Source organism: Camelina sativa, chromosome 2, assembly GCF_000633955.1.
Source record: "Camelina sativa cultivar DH55 chromosome 2, Cs, whole genome shotgun sequence".
Lineage (NCBI taxonomy): Eukaryota > Viridiplantae > Streptophyta > Magnoliopsida > Brassicales > Brassicaceae > Camelina > Camelina sativa.
In genome coordinates, this window is record NC_025686.1 from 23,884,521 (window position 1) to 23,897,377 (window position 12,857).

At 33.8% G+C, this 12,857-nt stretch overlaps 4 protein-coding genes across 5 annotated transcripts; 2 read left to right on the forward strand and 2 right to left on the reverse strand.

Annotated features, from left to right (window-relative positions):
- Window positions 4,299-5,250, forward strand: LOC104756251 (F-box protein At2g05970-like). The gene is made up of 2 exons (XM_010478813.2): window positions 4,299-4,850; window positions 5,041-5,250. Exons 1-2 carry the CDS (start codon window positions 4,299-4,301, stop codon window positions 5,248-5,250), a joined length of 762 nt encoding a protein of 253 aa, XP_010477115.2.
- On the forward strand, window positions 5,896-6,317 carry LOC109127487. The gene has a single exon (XM_019232326.1). The coding sequence runs from the start codon at window positions 5,983-5,985 to the stop codon at window positions 6,268-6,270; it is 288 nt and encodes a 95-aa protein (XP_019087871.1). The 5' UTR covers window positions 5,896-5,982; the 3' UTR covers window positions 6,271-6,317.
- LOC104734804 (VAN3-binding protein-like) lies at window positions 6,280-8,558 on the reverse strand. The gene is made up of 8 exons (XM_010454455.2): window positions 8,349-8,558; window positions 8,174-8,251; window positions 7,718-7,786; window positions 7,276-7,636; window positions 7,020-7,190; window positions 6,886-6,935; window positions 6,756-6,804; window positions 6,280-6,654 (listed from the first exon to the last, which is right to left on the reverse strand). The coding sequence occupies exons 1-8, from the start codon at window positions 8,556-8,558 to the stop codon at window positions 6,419-6,421; spliced, it is 1,224 nt and encodes a 407-aa protein (XP_010452757.1). The 3' UTR covers window positions 6,280-6,418.
- LOC104734812 (transcription factor IBH1-like) lies at window positions 11,673-12,851 on the reverse strand. Of its 2 annotated transcripts, none has more exons than XM_010454475.2 (2): window positions 12,749-12,851; window positions 11,673-12,501 (listed from the first exon to the last, which is right to left on the reverse strand). In XM_010454475.2, exon 2 carries the CDS (start codon window positions 12,498-12,500, stop codon window positions 12,006-12,008), a length of 495 nt encoding a protein of 164 aa, XP_010452777.1. In that variant the 5' UTR covers window position 12,501; window positions 12,749-12,851; the 3' UTR covers window positions 11,673-12,005. The 2 variants fall into 2 exon arrangements, with proteins under 2 accessions (XP_010452777.1, XP_010452769.1); XM_010454467.2 differs by having other exon boundaries at window positions 12,738-12,851.

A 12,857-nucleotide genomic window follows, 5' to 3' on the forward strand; every position in this document is an offset into this window, starting at 1 on the left:
TAAAAAATATATTACATAATATACTAATCAATTATGTACCATCACAATAATGTATGACCACCATGGAGAAAACCTCGGCTCCGCCCTCATCCCTTATAGAGAGAACCTTGCGTCTCACTTCCTCCACCATAGAGAAAACCTTGGCTCCGCCTTCCTCCCTTGGAGAGATAACATTGCGTCCAACCTCCTCCACCTTCCTCCCTAGGGAAGATAACCTTGTGTGCAACCTTCTCCACTATAGAAAGAACCTTGGCTCTGCCCTCCTCCTGTGTAGAGAGAATATGTTCACATTTTCTTGCTATCTCAAAATGGCTTGTTCCGACAACTAATGAAAGTAAAAAAAAAATGTTGACATCACAAAATCTTTTGATAGTAACTAATGTTAAATTTCCCAATGTATTCGTGGAAGTGTCTTTGACACACCATGATGTTGCTTTCTCTCTGTAACGCCTCAACCGCCACCTTGCTTAGTGAGCCCATGTCCACTCTCAGTCCATAGGCCCGCCTTCCTAAGTGTGCCCTATATCTTTCCCGGCCCATGGACCCACCCATATTTAATGGCCGGTTTGTTATGTCAGAGAGACTTTAAAAACTTGTTTACCGACCCTACAAATCTACAAATGATATTTTCTTGTGTTTTGTCCTCACTCGCACAGTTCCGACAATCACTTCCAGTAAGGTCACCAATCATAAAGTTCTCTCAGGATCCTTGACCAAAAAAATAAGTGCATTTTGGTGATATATGTGGCTAAATCAATTCTTTTATACCTTTTCCGCAAATCAGGATGTCACAGTCTTTGAGCTCATATGGATCTATCAACAATGATCTATCTATATATGTTTGTTGTAAACTTGTGTTTGATTAGCCTATTTTATCCATCCATTAGGTTGATGAGCTTCTACTCGTTATCTCCCTTTGGGATTGAATGAATAATAATAACATTTATGTTTGCAAAATAAGAAAGGCTTTATGACCTACCAATCAAGGTTGAGAAATTAAAACAAATAATTTGACATAATTAAAGAAACAATAGAATATTATAAACACGGTAATATATGAATCTTAAATAATTCAAAGATGAAAATATAAGTTAAATAAAATAATCTAAAAATATTACAATAAATTTTAAAATACAGTATTAGGAAAAAAAGATGCATTTATTAATATTTTTCTTGGGTTAACATATTAATCTTACCATTTCCCATCTGAAAAAGGAGAAAGTAGGAGAAAAATTTGGTTTAAAAGAATAAGAAAAAATTAACTTCCCATTAAAAAAAAATTCTAATTAAATAAAATTAAAAACAGTGTTTTTGAATAAATTATTTAATTATGAGATGGTATATCTTTATATAAAAGTGAGTATTTACAAAATTTTAGAATTAATAATTATCTGTATAATATCCTTAATCCTTTTTTTTGTAAAATTAATAATTTAAAATTAAAATAAGTAAATAATATTATAATTTCGAATTTTATGAAATATATATATATATATATAATCTCCTTATTATTATTTAAAAAACCTTTGTATTTTTTTTATAAAATCTGTAATTTTTGATAATTATCTTTTTACATTATTAATATTTTTAAAACAAAATAATTTATTTTTGTTGTAATCATAGTTCTCCTATTAAATATTAACTTTTACACATGTCAAAAATCTGAGATTGATAAATTGACACATGTCAAAATCTTGTTAATGACTAACTTTCAAAACCCAACTTTATATAATAAGATAGTTTTGGGTCATATCAGACTATGATTTAGATTGAACGATTAAATAGACCATGATAATTTAACTTAACAATTATAAAACTCAACATATGTGTAGAATGAACGTAATGATTTATACTATATCCTACTATATTAATTGAGAAGTACAAATATGAAACTAACCTTAAAATGTGTAAAAAATTACATTCAATTGCCATTAGACTAAATTAATTAAGCTTAATTAACTAATTTAAATAAATATAATTAAATTAAAAATAAAAAAAACTCACATATCAAATATTAAAAAATCTAAAAAGATATTTTCTCTCTCTAATAAATTATGGACGAAATTACTAATTTTTTTAAATATATAAACCAATCAGAATTTTAAAAACTAAGATTTTATATCCAAGTATACAATACAATTATTTTTAATAACTAAATTCGAAGATTTTGTTAAGATTTCAAATTATGATTCTCCTATCATCTTTATTTTATTTTATTTACAAATTGTTTAGAACTTTCATATAATACTTATAATTAATAAAATGCATATTTTTTCTGCATATGTTGTGATTTGAATTTTTTAAAACGAAGATATATTACTCAATGTATGAAAATGTGTGTTTTAATTTTTACATTGGCGGGTTGGTAAAACTAAATTTATATAGATGATAAATTAATAATTTTTATTTACTCACAATTATAATATTAAAATTACTATTTTATATTTCACAAAATATGATGCAAATACAACAAATAAACAATATAAAACTGTAATAATACGTCAAAAATAAAATATTATAATATTCTAAAATAATTAGTATTCAATAGACTAATAGATTTACATAACAATTAAAAATAAATATTATCTCAAACAAAATAATTAAAAAAAAACAATAATTTTTATTATTATATTATAATATTTTTAAAAAATGTTGACCCGTACTTTAAGCACGGGATATATCCTAGTTAGACTATAATTTAGATTGAACGATTTAATAGACCATAATGATTTAGCTTAACAATAATAAAAATCAACATATGTCCGTTAATTGAGAGATTTTGAGTTTTAGATGTTTTGTATATTTTTAGTGTGCTCTTTTATATAGTTAAAAGCCGTAGAACATAAAAAAAAAATTTGTTTTCCTATTATGATTCATAAAACAAATATCTAAGAAATAAAGTGTATACATGTGCATTTGTTTCTCATCTCTGGGGAGACTTAGACAGTTCTCTTGACTTTGTTTCATGGATTGTCTTCACCCTCAAGAACCTAAATAGCCTCTACCACTTCAATTTTTTTAACAAACTCAGAATTGTTTTTGATATTATTTGCAGTGATCATAGTAGAAATATCCTATAACACCAACCGAGATTGTTTTTTTTTGTGTGTAATATTCCATAGAAGTTTCTACAGCCCCATATTGTTTTTGATTTTACAAACCAAGAATGTCAATTTTCAAATCAGAAAAGAGAAAAAAATTGTTGATAAGTAGGAAATCATATCTCGATTCTAGTAGCATCCATATCCATGATGGCTAACGAGATAAGTAGGGAAGATGATTAATGAGGAGTGCTCTCCAAGCACACCAATTTTGTTCATGCATAGATCCTAATTCTTATCGTCTTATAAAACAGAACTAAGAGAAAGTCAACTTTATCATATATCAAAAACACCAATATATGAATAACTGAACATGTTGATTGGTTTAGTGGTAATAGTCAAATAAGAGACATTTAAGTAGGGTAAATATTTTTGTTTATTTTTCAAATTTGATTTGATTGTTTGAATTGATTTAGTTCGGTTAGAAAAGAAAGAAAAAAAAGAAGCGAACTACTAATTCAAATTAAATATCAAATTTCTAGGTTAGGGCTGATCGGCTTTGCCCTTTTTCTATTTAAGCTATTAGTTTTAATTTATTGGAAGGCAGCTTTTGATTTAATAAATCGAGAATCTCTTCGCGACCTCCACCGGAAGGCGGATCAAAAGCACCAAGGGAATTGGAAAGCCATCACCGGAGCCAATTTCAGCAAGGAAGAAGTAAAAAATGCACGCCGTACCCTAACCCTAAGCGACAAAAAGTAGAGGAAAAAGCTGAAAACTGGTCGAATCTTTGTCAGAATTTGCTTCAGATGGTGTTTGAGCGTTTGAACCCCATCGACTTCGATCGAGCTAAGGCTGTTTGCTCTGCATGGCGTTCTGCTTCAAGAGAAACTTCTCGAAAACATAATCGAATCCCGTGGGTGGCTGATCCTCTTCCCTTACGAGAGATCTTACAGGAATTCTTGTCGTCTGGTAAACCCTTTGGATAAAAGTTTGGTTTACAGAAGTCGAAATCTTGGCGTGGAGTTTACGCAAAGTCGGTGTATCGCCGCTTGTGGAAGCTGGCTCCTCATGTTTGTCCACCATCAAACAAAGCTCTACATTCTAAATCCCTTAACCCGCGAGAGGATCAATCTACCTCCTTTGGACTCCCTCAAAAGCGACGACTCCTCTGAATCACCATTGATAGGCTACAAGGAAAAAGCAGTGTTATGGGTAGACGAGAGAAGCAAAGATTACTTTGTGTTTTGGTCGCGTATGCCTTGTCCTATCTACTCCAAGAAAGGAGACGAATTTTGGAGGATGTTTCCTTATCTCAGTACTGGGGTGGACGACCTTGTATACAAAGGCCACTTGCTCTACATCTATACTCTGGTTTGCTTCATTGAGATCTACGATTTCTCTGGAGACTCTCCTCTCCCTGTCACTTCTCGTCCATATGCCTGCGTTCCTCCTCGTTGCTTGTCTTCCCATTCCTATATATCTGCCACAAGGATTGCTGTTACTACATCCGGAGAGGTTCTTATGGTCAGATGCTGCGACATCAACAGCTTCTACGTCTACAAGATGAACCATGCCACCGAAAATTGGGATCATATGGCTTCTTTGGGCGACCAGGCTTTGATCTTCGACCTTGGAATCACTGTCCCCGCCAAAGATATTCAAGGGATCAAACCTGACTCTATCTATTTTAGTGGTCGTAGTTTTGGCACCGATCACATTTTTATTTTCAATCTCGCTACGCGCAAGGTGGAGCCATTTATGTCTTACACTAGCAAGTTCTTTGATGCTCGATGGTTCATCCCAAATGTCTGACGTTGAACAAGAGTTTTTTTTCCTCTTTTTTGTTTTATATATATATATTTGCTTTGGAGTTGCTAAACTATCTGTAACATTTCTTTGTTATTATTTTTTGTTTTTGTGCAAAGATATCACTTCATTCATTCAATCAATTAGATAAGAGCTTACAAAGCATAGCCTTTATTGAAGAAAGCGATAGATAAATGTGCCCTTGTTTAATTGCATGACCATGATTGGTCTTAGACACAAACTCTTTGATTGCGCCGTTTGTCGTAGATGCAACCATGCGTTCCACGTTAAGCGCATCGATACGTGGCTCCTCACAAACTCAACATGTCCTCTCTGCAGGGACAACCTCCTCCTTGCCCTCACGCCTTCGTCTTCCCATATTGTTCTTGCTCATGAATGATGAATCTGATGGTGAGAGCCCCAAAACTCCTATTCGCAGCTCAAGTTATCCGGTTTAGATGATGTCGATTCAGGTGACACATATCGGGTGAAAGCGATGAATCGCTAAGCCAGAGAATGGTGAAAGATTTGTTCTCAATCGTTTAGGTTTGTGGTGAAAATGAGCGGCTTCAATGATGTTCACGGCGGGGGGAGCATGATTGTTTTGTTGGTGACTTTGGATACTAACAGCCCTTCTTTTACGAGAAGAATCGTGTTTTGATCTGTTCGGGAGCGACAGAAGATTTCAGATTCTTCTTCCTATGCGAACCCTCTTATCTGACATGACGTAGGCTTCAAGTTTCTTAAGAATTTTGGAGAAACGTTTTTCTGTACTTGCTGCTTTCAATTGGTAAAAGAAAACGGGCTTAATTGGGTAAACTTGAAGTTGCATTCTTGTAACCCCTCGGCCCAATTTATTTTTCCATTGACTCATATATAATACACGTATTAGTAGAACCAAACCCCAAGCGAACAAATTCTGAAATTTAAACAACAATAATGGCATAAAGTATGCAAGACGTATAAGAAAGGAGGACCACAAAAACAGATACATTGAATATTAGACATTGCAAGGATGGATTGGCAGAGACAGGTTCAGTGGTTATGGCCTTGATATGGGTTCCTTGTCTCCTTTTCTCTGTCAAAACATTTTACAGACAACTTGTTTTCTTCCATATTGGTTCCATCCTCAATGTCTCTCTATATATATGGCTTTGTATCTAATCCCGGAGTGAAACAAGTGATGAAGATGGTGAAGTGCCAGAAGCTCAAGCATCGTCGTCGCAAGGGACGAAAAGAGAACTCCAAGTTTCGCGAAACTTACACGCAAAGAAACCTCCGGATCCTTCGAAAGATTGTACCAGGCTGTGAAGAGATCGAGGACGAGGAAGCCTTGTTTCGCAAGTCAATCGAACATGTTATGCTTCTCAAGTCTCAGGTTACTTTACTTAGAAAGATAGCTGATGTATGTGGGGTCTAAAAGAACGTAAGTTCTCAAGTTGTTATGCATTACATTATTAGATCAAACGAGAGAGATACATAAGAAACAGAGGAGGAGATAAATAAAATATGGCAAAGAAAAGTAAAATTACATAATAAAAAAGGATGAACAAGAACAGATGAAAATTTCAGTTCTTGTTGTAGAAAGTGAGATCGTAATTTGTACGTAAAGAGGAAGAAGAGAGAGTGAGCATGTGTTGGATCGTTGTGACCCATGTCTTGTAACGACTGTAATCATCCGCCATGTCTAGTTTGATAGCTCCTCTGTTCGTCCTCAGGACAATGAGATAACAAGTGTCCTCTATGTTGTTGTCTTCGCTATCCGAATCCTTGTAAAGTTCCACATGAACATTCGTCACAATACCTTAACACACAACAAAAACACAATACTAAATGTTTTAAAATCATAGCTTGAAGGTTAAGTTAGCTAAAACAAAAAAAAATATTGAGAAGCTAGCTGTATACTTAGTTTCTTAGTCCTGAGTAGGTTATGCTTCTTCATTTTAAGAATCACCTGTGAATAACAAACCCAAGATCACCAATTAGTAGACGTAATTAGTTAAAGAGTAATGAGTGATTAGAGCCACGTTTAGACCTGTCCATCTTTGTTTAAGACCATAGACACTGTCCTAGCCTTGAAATCCCCTGTTTCAACCCAACGATCACTTTAGTTTCTCCACGAAACAGAGGATTTAAACAAGAAAAACAGAGGATTTTAATTTTATATACCATCTGGTGTTTCAACGAAGAGATCGGTTCCTTTAGCAAGTATGGATGAGTTCTTGTCGAATTCAGGAGGCAAGTAAGAAGAGTCTTCAATAGGCAACACAGGCGCAGAGCCGTTCAATCTATTTATCTTGCAACCTCTTCTTGCTTTCAGCGTCGCAGCACCTCTCAATGCTTATTTTACCAAACACCAATGTCTCAGAAACAGAGCATTCCTTTTATAAAACAAAAATAATCAAAAGCTTTATCTTCTTCTTACAAGTTGTTGCTGAGGCAGTGAGAGTGAGTATCTCACTAACACTTGTTCCGGTCATGGCGGAACCAATCATTGTGCTGAGTTGATCTCTGTTTGCTCCCATTGTCTCCGCCATCTGCGCACACTGCGCTGCCACTACAGCCGCCGCAGATGCCACAGCAGTCTCTCTCGTGCTCGGTCGAACGTTTCCACCACCATCTTTTCCGGCGTTCTCGGAAGCTACAGCGGCAAGAGCAGCGGCTAGACCAGCCAAGGACACGGCAGCGTGGACTTCAGCTCTCTGTAGCCTCACTTCTTCCTTTCGTTTCGCTTTTATCTCTTTCCACCATTTCTTTATCGACGGCGTAATCTTCCATGGAAGTTTCTGCAAATCCCATAATTGTTTTGATTTAGAAAACCAATATACAAGCTGATTTGAAGACCAAAAGGCTAAAAGGGTTTTTACAAGTTTCTTGCGGAAAAAGCCATCATAGCTCAATTCCGGGTGCATTGCTTGTTGCATCCATATCCATGACTGTTCACATCATTCAACAAAACATATGATCAATATTATTATTAGTCTCTTTAAATTTTATTCGCCAAATAGATGTAAGTCATTCTATTATGTTCCATTTTTTTGTTCGTATGTCTAAAATTCCAATAAATAGCAGTAGAACCATTCAGATCATATATCAAATATTCATTAATTACTCATTTCGTATGTGCATCAAATAAACCTAAAAACCACTTTAAAAATTAAAAAGAAAATCAAATGAATTGTTAATGTTTAAACAATATTCAGTTCATTTAAAGATCACATGAGAACCCCCAAAGTATACATGTCAAATATATTATTTTTACAAATATATTTGTAACTGTTACTGTGATCTTAATTTGTAAAAGATAACATAATATGGTTTACCTTCACATCACTGGTTTGCCAGGAAGGCAAGGAGGGCTTAAAATCTGGATCGTCCATCTTCATACTCTTATCCATCATCTACTTTCAAAATCTTTATAAATTAAACCCTAACCAAAACTAGTTGAAGAGGAATTCACTTATAAAAATGAAAAATAAAACAATCTCTGTAACTTACAGCGCAAGAAACAGGACTCGAGTCGCCTTGAAACTTGGCGATTGATGTCTCGACGGGAACAATGGAACGATCGTAGAGGATATGGTCCGGCTGAAGCGATTGAACAGCGAAATTACACCATTCGCGAGACAGAAAGTCCATAGTGTTTGGATGTGCCTCTGAAGGCGATGGATTATGCTCTGTTGTCGTCAATGCTAATGATAGTTCCATTGTGTTTTTTTTTTTTTCTGGATTCAAAGATTTTGACGTTGAGAATTTGTTGATTGATCAAATATTTATGTAATGATATGAAAAAAGGAAGCGATTAATTATAATTTTTGGTGTGGGTTCTACCTTAGAATTATTTTTTAAAAAAGGTTCGATGGAGAGCATCATTGCCATGGGTGGGAATGATTTGGGCCATGATCAAAGTGATTATCGTTACACAATTTATTTGTATATCTAAAAGGATATGGAGGGGTTAGTAACTCAACTTTCTGTCAAAATGGTAATTAGGTATCTGTAATAATGTCGATTTATCATTAGTAATACTTTTGAGTTTGATTGGTTACAGTGGTACTCATTGTATTGCATATTGTATTAAATTATCGATTGCAAAATTCTGCAGAGTTGCAAGTTTATTCAACTAATATTTTACTGATTTAGTAATAAAACTAAAATGGATTCCATTATTTCGCGTCGATGCATGAAATCCAACGTCGGATTTTTTAGTTGTGGTTTCGAATGTTGAAAATATAGTAATTTGTTTTGTAAAGAAAAAATTAGTAGTTAAGCAAACAAACTATGAATAACTTCGGTACACTGTTTTGGTTCAGATTTCTTCGAAAATATCAATAATGTTACGTTGAGAGTCTAACTACTTTGTGTGTTGTTGTTGGGAAAGATTAAACGATTTGATGTGATGTGAATTTAAGCTAACTATAATAACTAATTGATTGATGAGGAAATATACATAAATAGATGCTAACTTGTTAACCATTATAGAAGCAAAATTATTGACAACAATGGATTGGACCCTCTCATCTCTTTCTCTCATCTATCTTTAAATCAAAACCATAGGTTCAAGCTAAGCACACATATATTTAAATATATATATTTGGGCCTCTTTGACACTTTTCACTCATTCATAAGTGATTTCTAGCTGGATTTTTATCCCAAAATTCGAATATTTTATTTGATGTAGGAACTATAAAAATGATTTTTTTTTTCCTTCCACAAAAGTAAGATGTTTTGGAAAACGCAAAATGCCCTATAACTTATCTACATTGATCTGATTGTAGAAGAATAGATTTCATATACTACATGCTAAGTGATTTGTATTGGAAAAGATCATAAATTTGCAAATGTAGTTATCAATCAGGAGAGCGAGATTGTATATATAGATAAGGGGCATAATCATGCACAAGCATGCAATTGGTCTTAGCTTTCGCGGAAAAGGAAGAGGACAAGTTTTAATTAGTCCATATGGTTAAAATAACTCTCCTTTTCATCAAAAATATTTTAACTAAGTAATAATAACTTATTAGCTACATACTTTCTTAATTAAGAATAATTTCTTTCATGGCTTTAAGGGTCTAACTGGTTCAAACGCTGCGGTTGCGGTTGCGGTTACGGGAGATAGCGGAAGCGGGCGATTGCGGTTTCAAGCGTTATTAAGCGTTTTGAACGACTGGTTTAGCGGTTTAAAATTGGTGCGTTTGCGGGAGGTTTACGACTGGTTGACCAGCAGGTGCAATAGCGGTTGGAACATAATAAATGTGATATATAATTATATAAATGTTTTAAAATATCAAAAACTTTATTAAACTTGATTTATAATTAAAATTCATTAAAAATACTAAAATAGTTATTAAAAAAATAAATAAATTTCATAATGAAATACTTATTACTTTATGCATTTGGCTTTTTACCAAAACTTTAATCAAGTAATTTGATAAATGACTAAACATATGTTTTAGATCGTAGATCTTTTTTCTTAAATCTCACACACTCAATAAGTTCTGTGGGGCAGTATTTGCATCGGTAGTAATGATCAAACGAGAGTTGAGAAGAGTCACTCGTGATTTGTTTTTATTTTTCACAAATAATCTTATTTTCTTAAAATTCTAATGAAACGTTATATTTATTTAGATTTTTTTGAACTTATGTGTGATGTGCCATTAAATTTACATAAAGTTTTCCGGGTTATTGTTAATTGAAATATTATTTTCTTCCAATTGTTTATTTTTTTAATATTTTCAATCGTATCCGTACTTCATTTTCTCTCATCCTTAATGAATAAAATAGTTAGGTAAAAAATATATAAAAAATATATTTCATTATCATTGATCTGTTTCAAGTTTTTTCTCAAAAAAAAAAAAAATTTTGAAACGCAAACGCCCGCAACCGCAAACGCTTGCGGGAACCAGCTTTTGGAATTCAACGGTTGAGAGCGATTGGGAGCGACTGGGAGCGATTGGGAGCGATTTGTGTGATTGGCCCCAAACGCTAGCAACCACCCGCAAACGCAAACGCAGCGTTTGTGGGAGCTAGCGGGAGAACCAGTCAAGCTCTAAGTGTCTTTTTCAATCTCAAAATCGTGTGTTTATGAAATCAGATATGATGGCTCATTAAAGATGTTATCATTTGACCATGTTACTCTCACTTTAAATTAATGCCAACTGCCAAGAGTTTTTGTACCGACAGAAAGAGAACATAGCTTATAAATTAGTTTAAAAAAGGCTATGACAGGTTAAAAGATTAGTGCTAAGTTAAGCATAGCAAGAAATGTCGTCAACATCATTCATAGCAATTTGTTTGGAGTCAATGAATCTAACTAGCCGATCAGAAATCACTCGAGTACACTTGTGCCAACCTTGACCGGTTTTTGTTTTTACAATACCAAAAAACATCATAACCCCAAATCATTAGTGATCCTTGTGCTTCACAGTTTGGCCCACTATTTGTGTCACTCGGCCCATTCTAAACCTGAATTCAATTCGATTAGTCAATGAGAGTATGAGACTTCAGAGTGATTAGATAATTTTGCTTTGAAAAAAATTGACTTCATCGTAGGCTAACATGATAACACTCTTGTTTTAAGCAGAAACCATTAAACTAGCACCACTTGATTAGTTAAGTTACATATTATGTTCGCTTTATAAATCAATTCTAGTTTGTAAAACAATAATATGCTAGGTTTAATACGATAATAGATTTCTGCGTAATTTTAACATATGACTTAATTACTTTTTCTTTTGTTAGACCAAAAAAAGAGAGAGTTTGTTACTTTGTTTCCTTGGAAAAAAAAAGAGTTTCCTTTAAAATTAACATTAGTACATACTGTAGACAAAATGTACGCGCAATATATTTATTAGTTGTAAAAACAATTCTGACAAGTTTAATTGTATCACAAAAACCTTACTTAGCGTAAATTTACATCAGTACATACTGCATAGACAATAAAATGTTACAACTCAATCAATATTCAAGTGGTCTTCTAATGAAATTAACCCATATATTAATTTTACACCAGTAGTAAGTAGTACTCGATAATACATTTCGAAATTTGTTATATGATAGTATAAGATAGTGTTATCCTATATATGTACATACATGGACATTCATCTAAATCATTAGCTACTTCATATGCACAAGAGTGCGGAAACGCATGCACATTTATTTGTTATCGTTCGTTAAGTTTCCGGTTACTGAATCTACTGCTGCGACGGTTCGCATAACGTCCACTTGCGCTCGGAGATAGACGATGTAATCAAGTGTCTCTCTTATCAAATAATCTTTGTTTTTTATTAACTCGCCTCCCGGTACAAGACTCTTAAGCAACTCCGTACGTTTTCTCACTCCACTTTTTGCTGTGAAATTTCCATTTCGCCTAAGAGTGAGACAACGGTTCTTCAACCGATTTCTAGCTTTTTTTAGTATTCGACGAGCCACAGGTTTGTTGGCCGTCTTGTTTCCGCTCCTAGAGATGAGAGCGCGGCTCCATACAGTAGAGCCGCTTCTAGCGGCTGCCATAGCTATATCCGATGACAGTTTTATCGCATTTTTCCTCTCGGTTACGTTCAAGGGATGTTCAACAGAACAATCTAACATGTGGAGAGTAGTTATCCATTTCTTGATAAATTCTTGCTTAACCATGTTATAAGTGCTCATCCTGATAAAATAAACACCAATGAAATTATAAGGAAATTACATTATCTGAAAATAAACGTTCGATTCTGTACTCATTTAACGGATATATATATATATATATATATATATATATATAATTGGACACTTCGTCGGAAAATCTCCTTTGACACACTTCTGATTATATAAATGAACGGGGCTCAAGAAGGAGATGTGAATAAACAAACAAGAGACGTCAATGAAAACAATAAATATACTTACATGACGCTTACTTCTATTTTTAGATATCCACGTAGCTCGACTGTGTGTCTGTGTCTGAAACTTAAACCCTAAAAAGAAACGAGAGAGAGAGAGAGAGAGAGAGAGAGAGAGAGAGAGAGA

Bases quoted from the DNA above. Each gene is read 5' to 3' on its own strand.
- LOC104756251 (XM_010478813.2), top strand. From the start codon at position 4,299: ATGCCTTGTCCTATCTACTCCAAGAAAGGAGACGAATTTTGGAGGATG. The intron at 4,851-5,040 runs GTCTGACGTTGA...AGAAAGCGATAG, and splicing joins CTCGATGGTTCATCCCAAAT to ATAAATGTGCCCTTGTTTAA.
- LOC109127487 (XM_019232326.1), top strand. From the start codon at position 5,983: ATGTCTCTCTATATATATGGCTTTGTATCTAATCCCGGAGTGAAACAA.
- LOC104734804 (XM_010454455.2), bottom strand. From the start codon at position 8,558: ATGGAACTATCATTAGCATTGACGACAACAGAGCATAATCCATCGCCT. The intron at 7,637-7,717 runs GTAAAAACCCTT...TGGGATTTGCAG, and splicing joins GCTTTTTCCGCAAGAAACTT to AAACTTCCATGGAAGATTAC. The intron at 6,936-7,019 runs GTATATAAAATT...GGGTTGAAACAG, and splicing joins CTTCGTTGAAACACCAGATG to GGGATTTCAAGGCTAGGACA.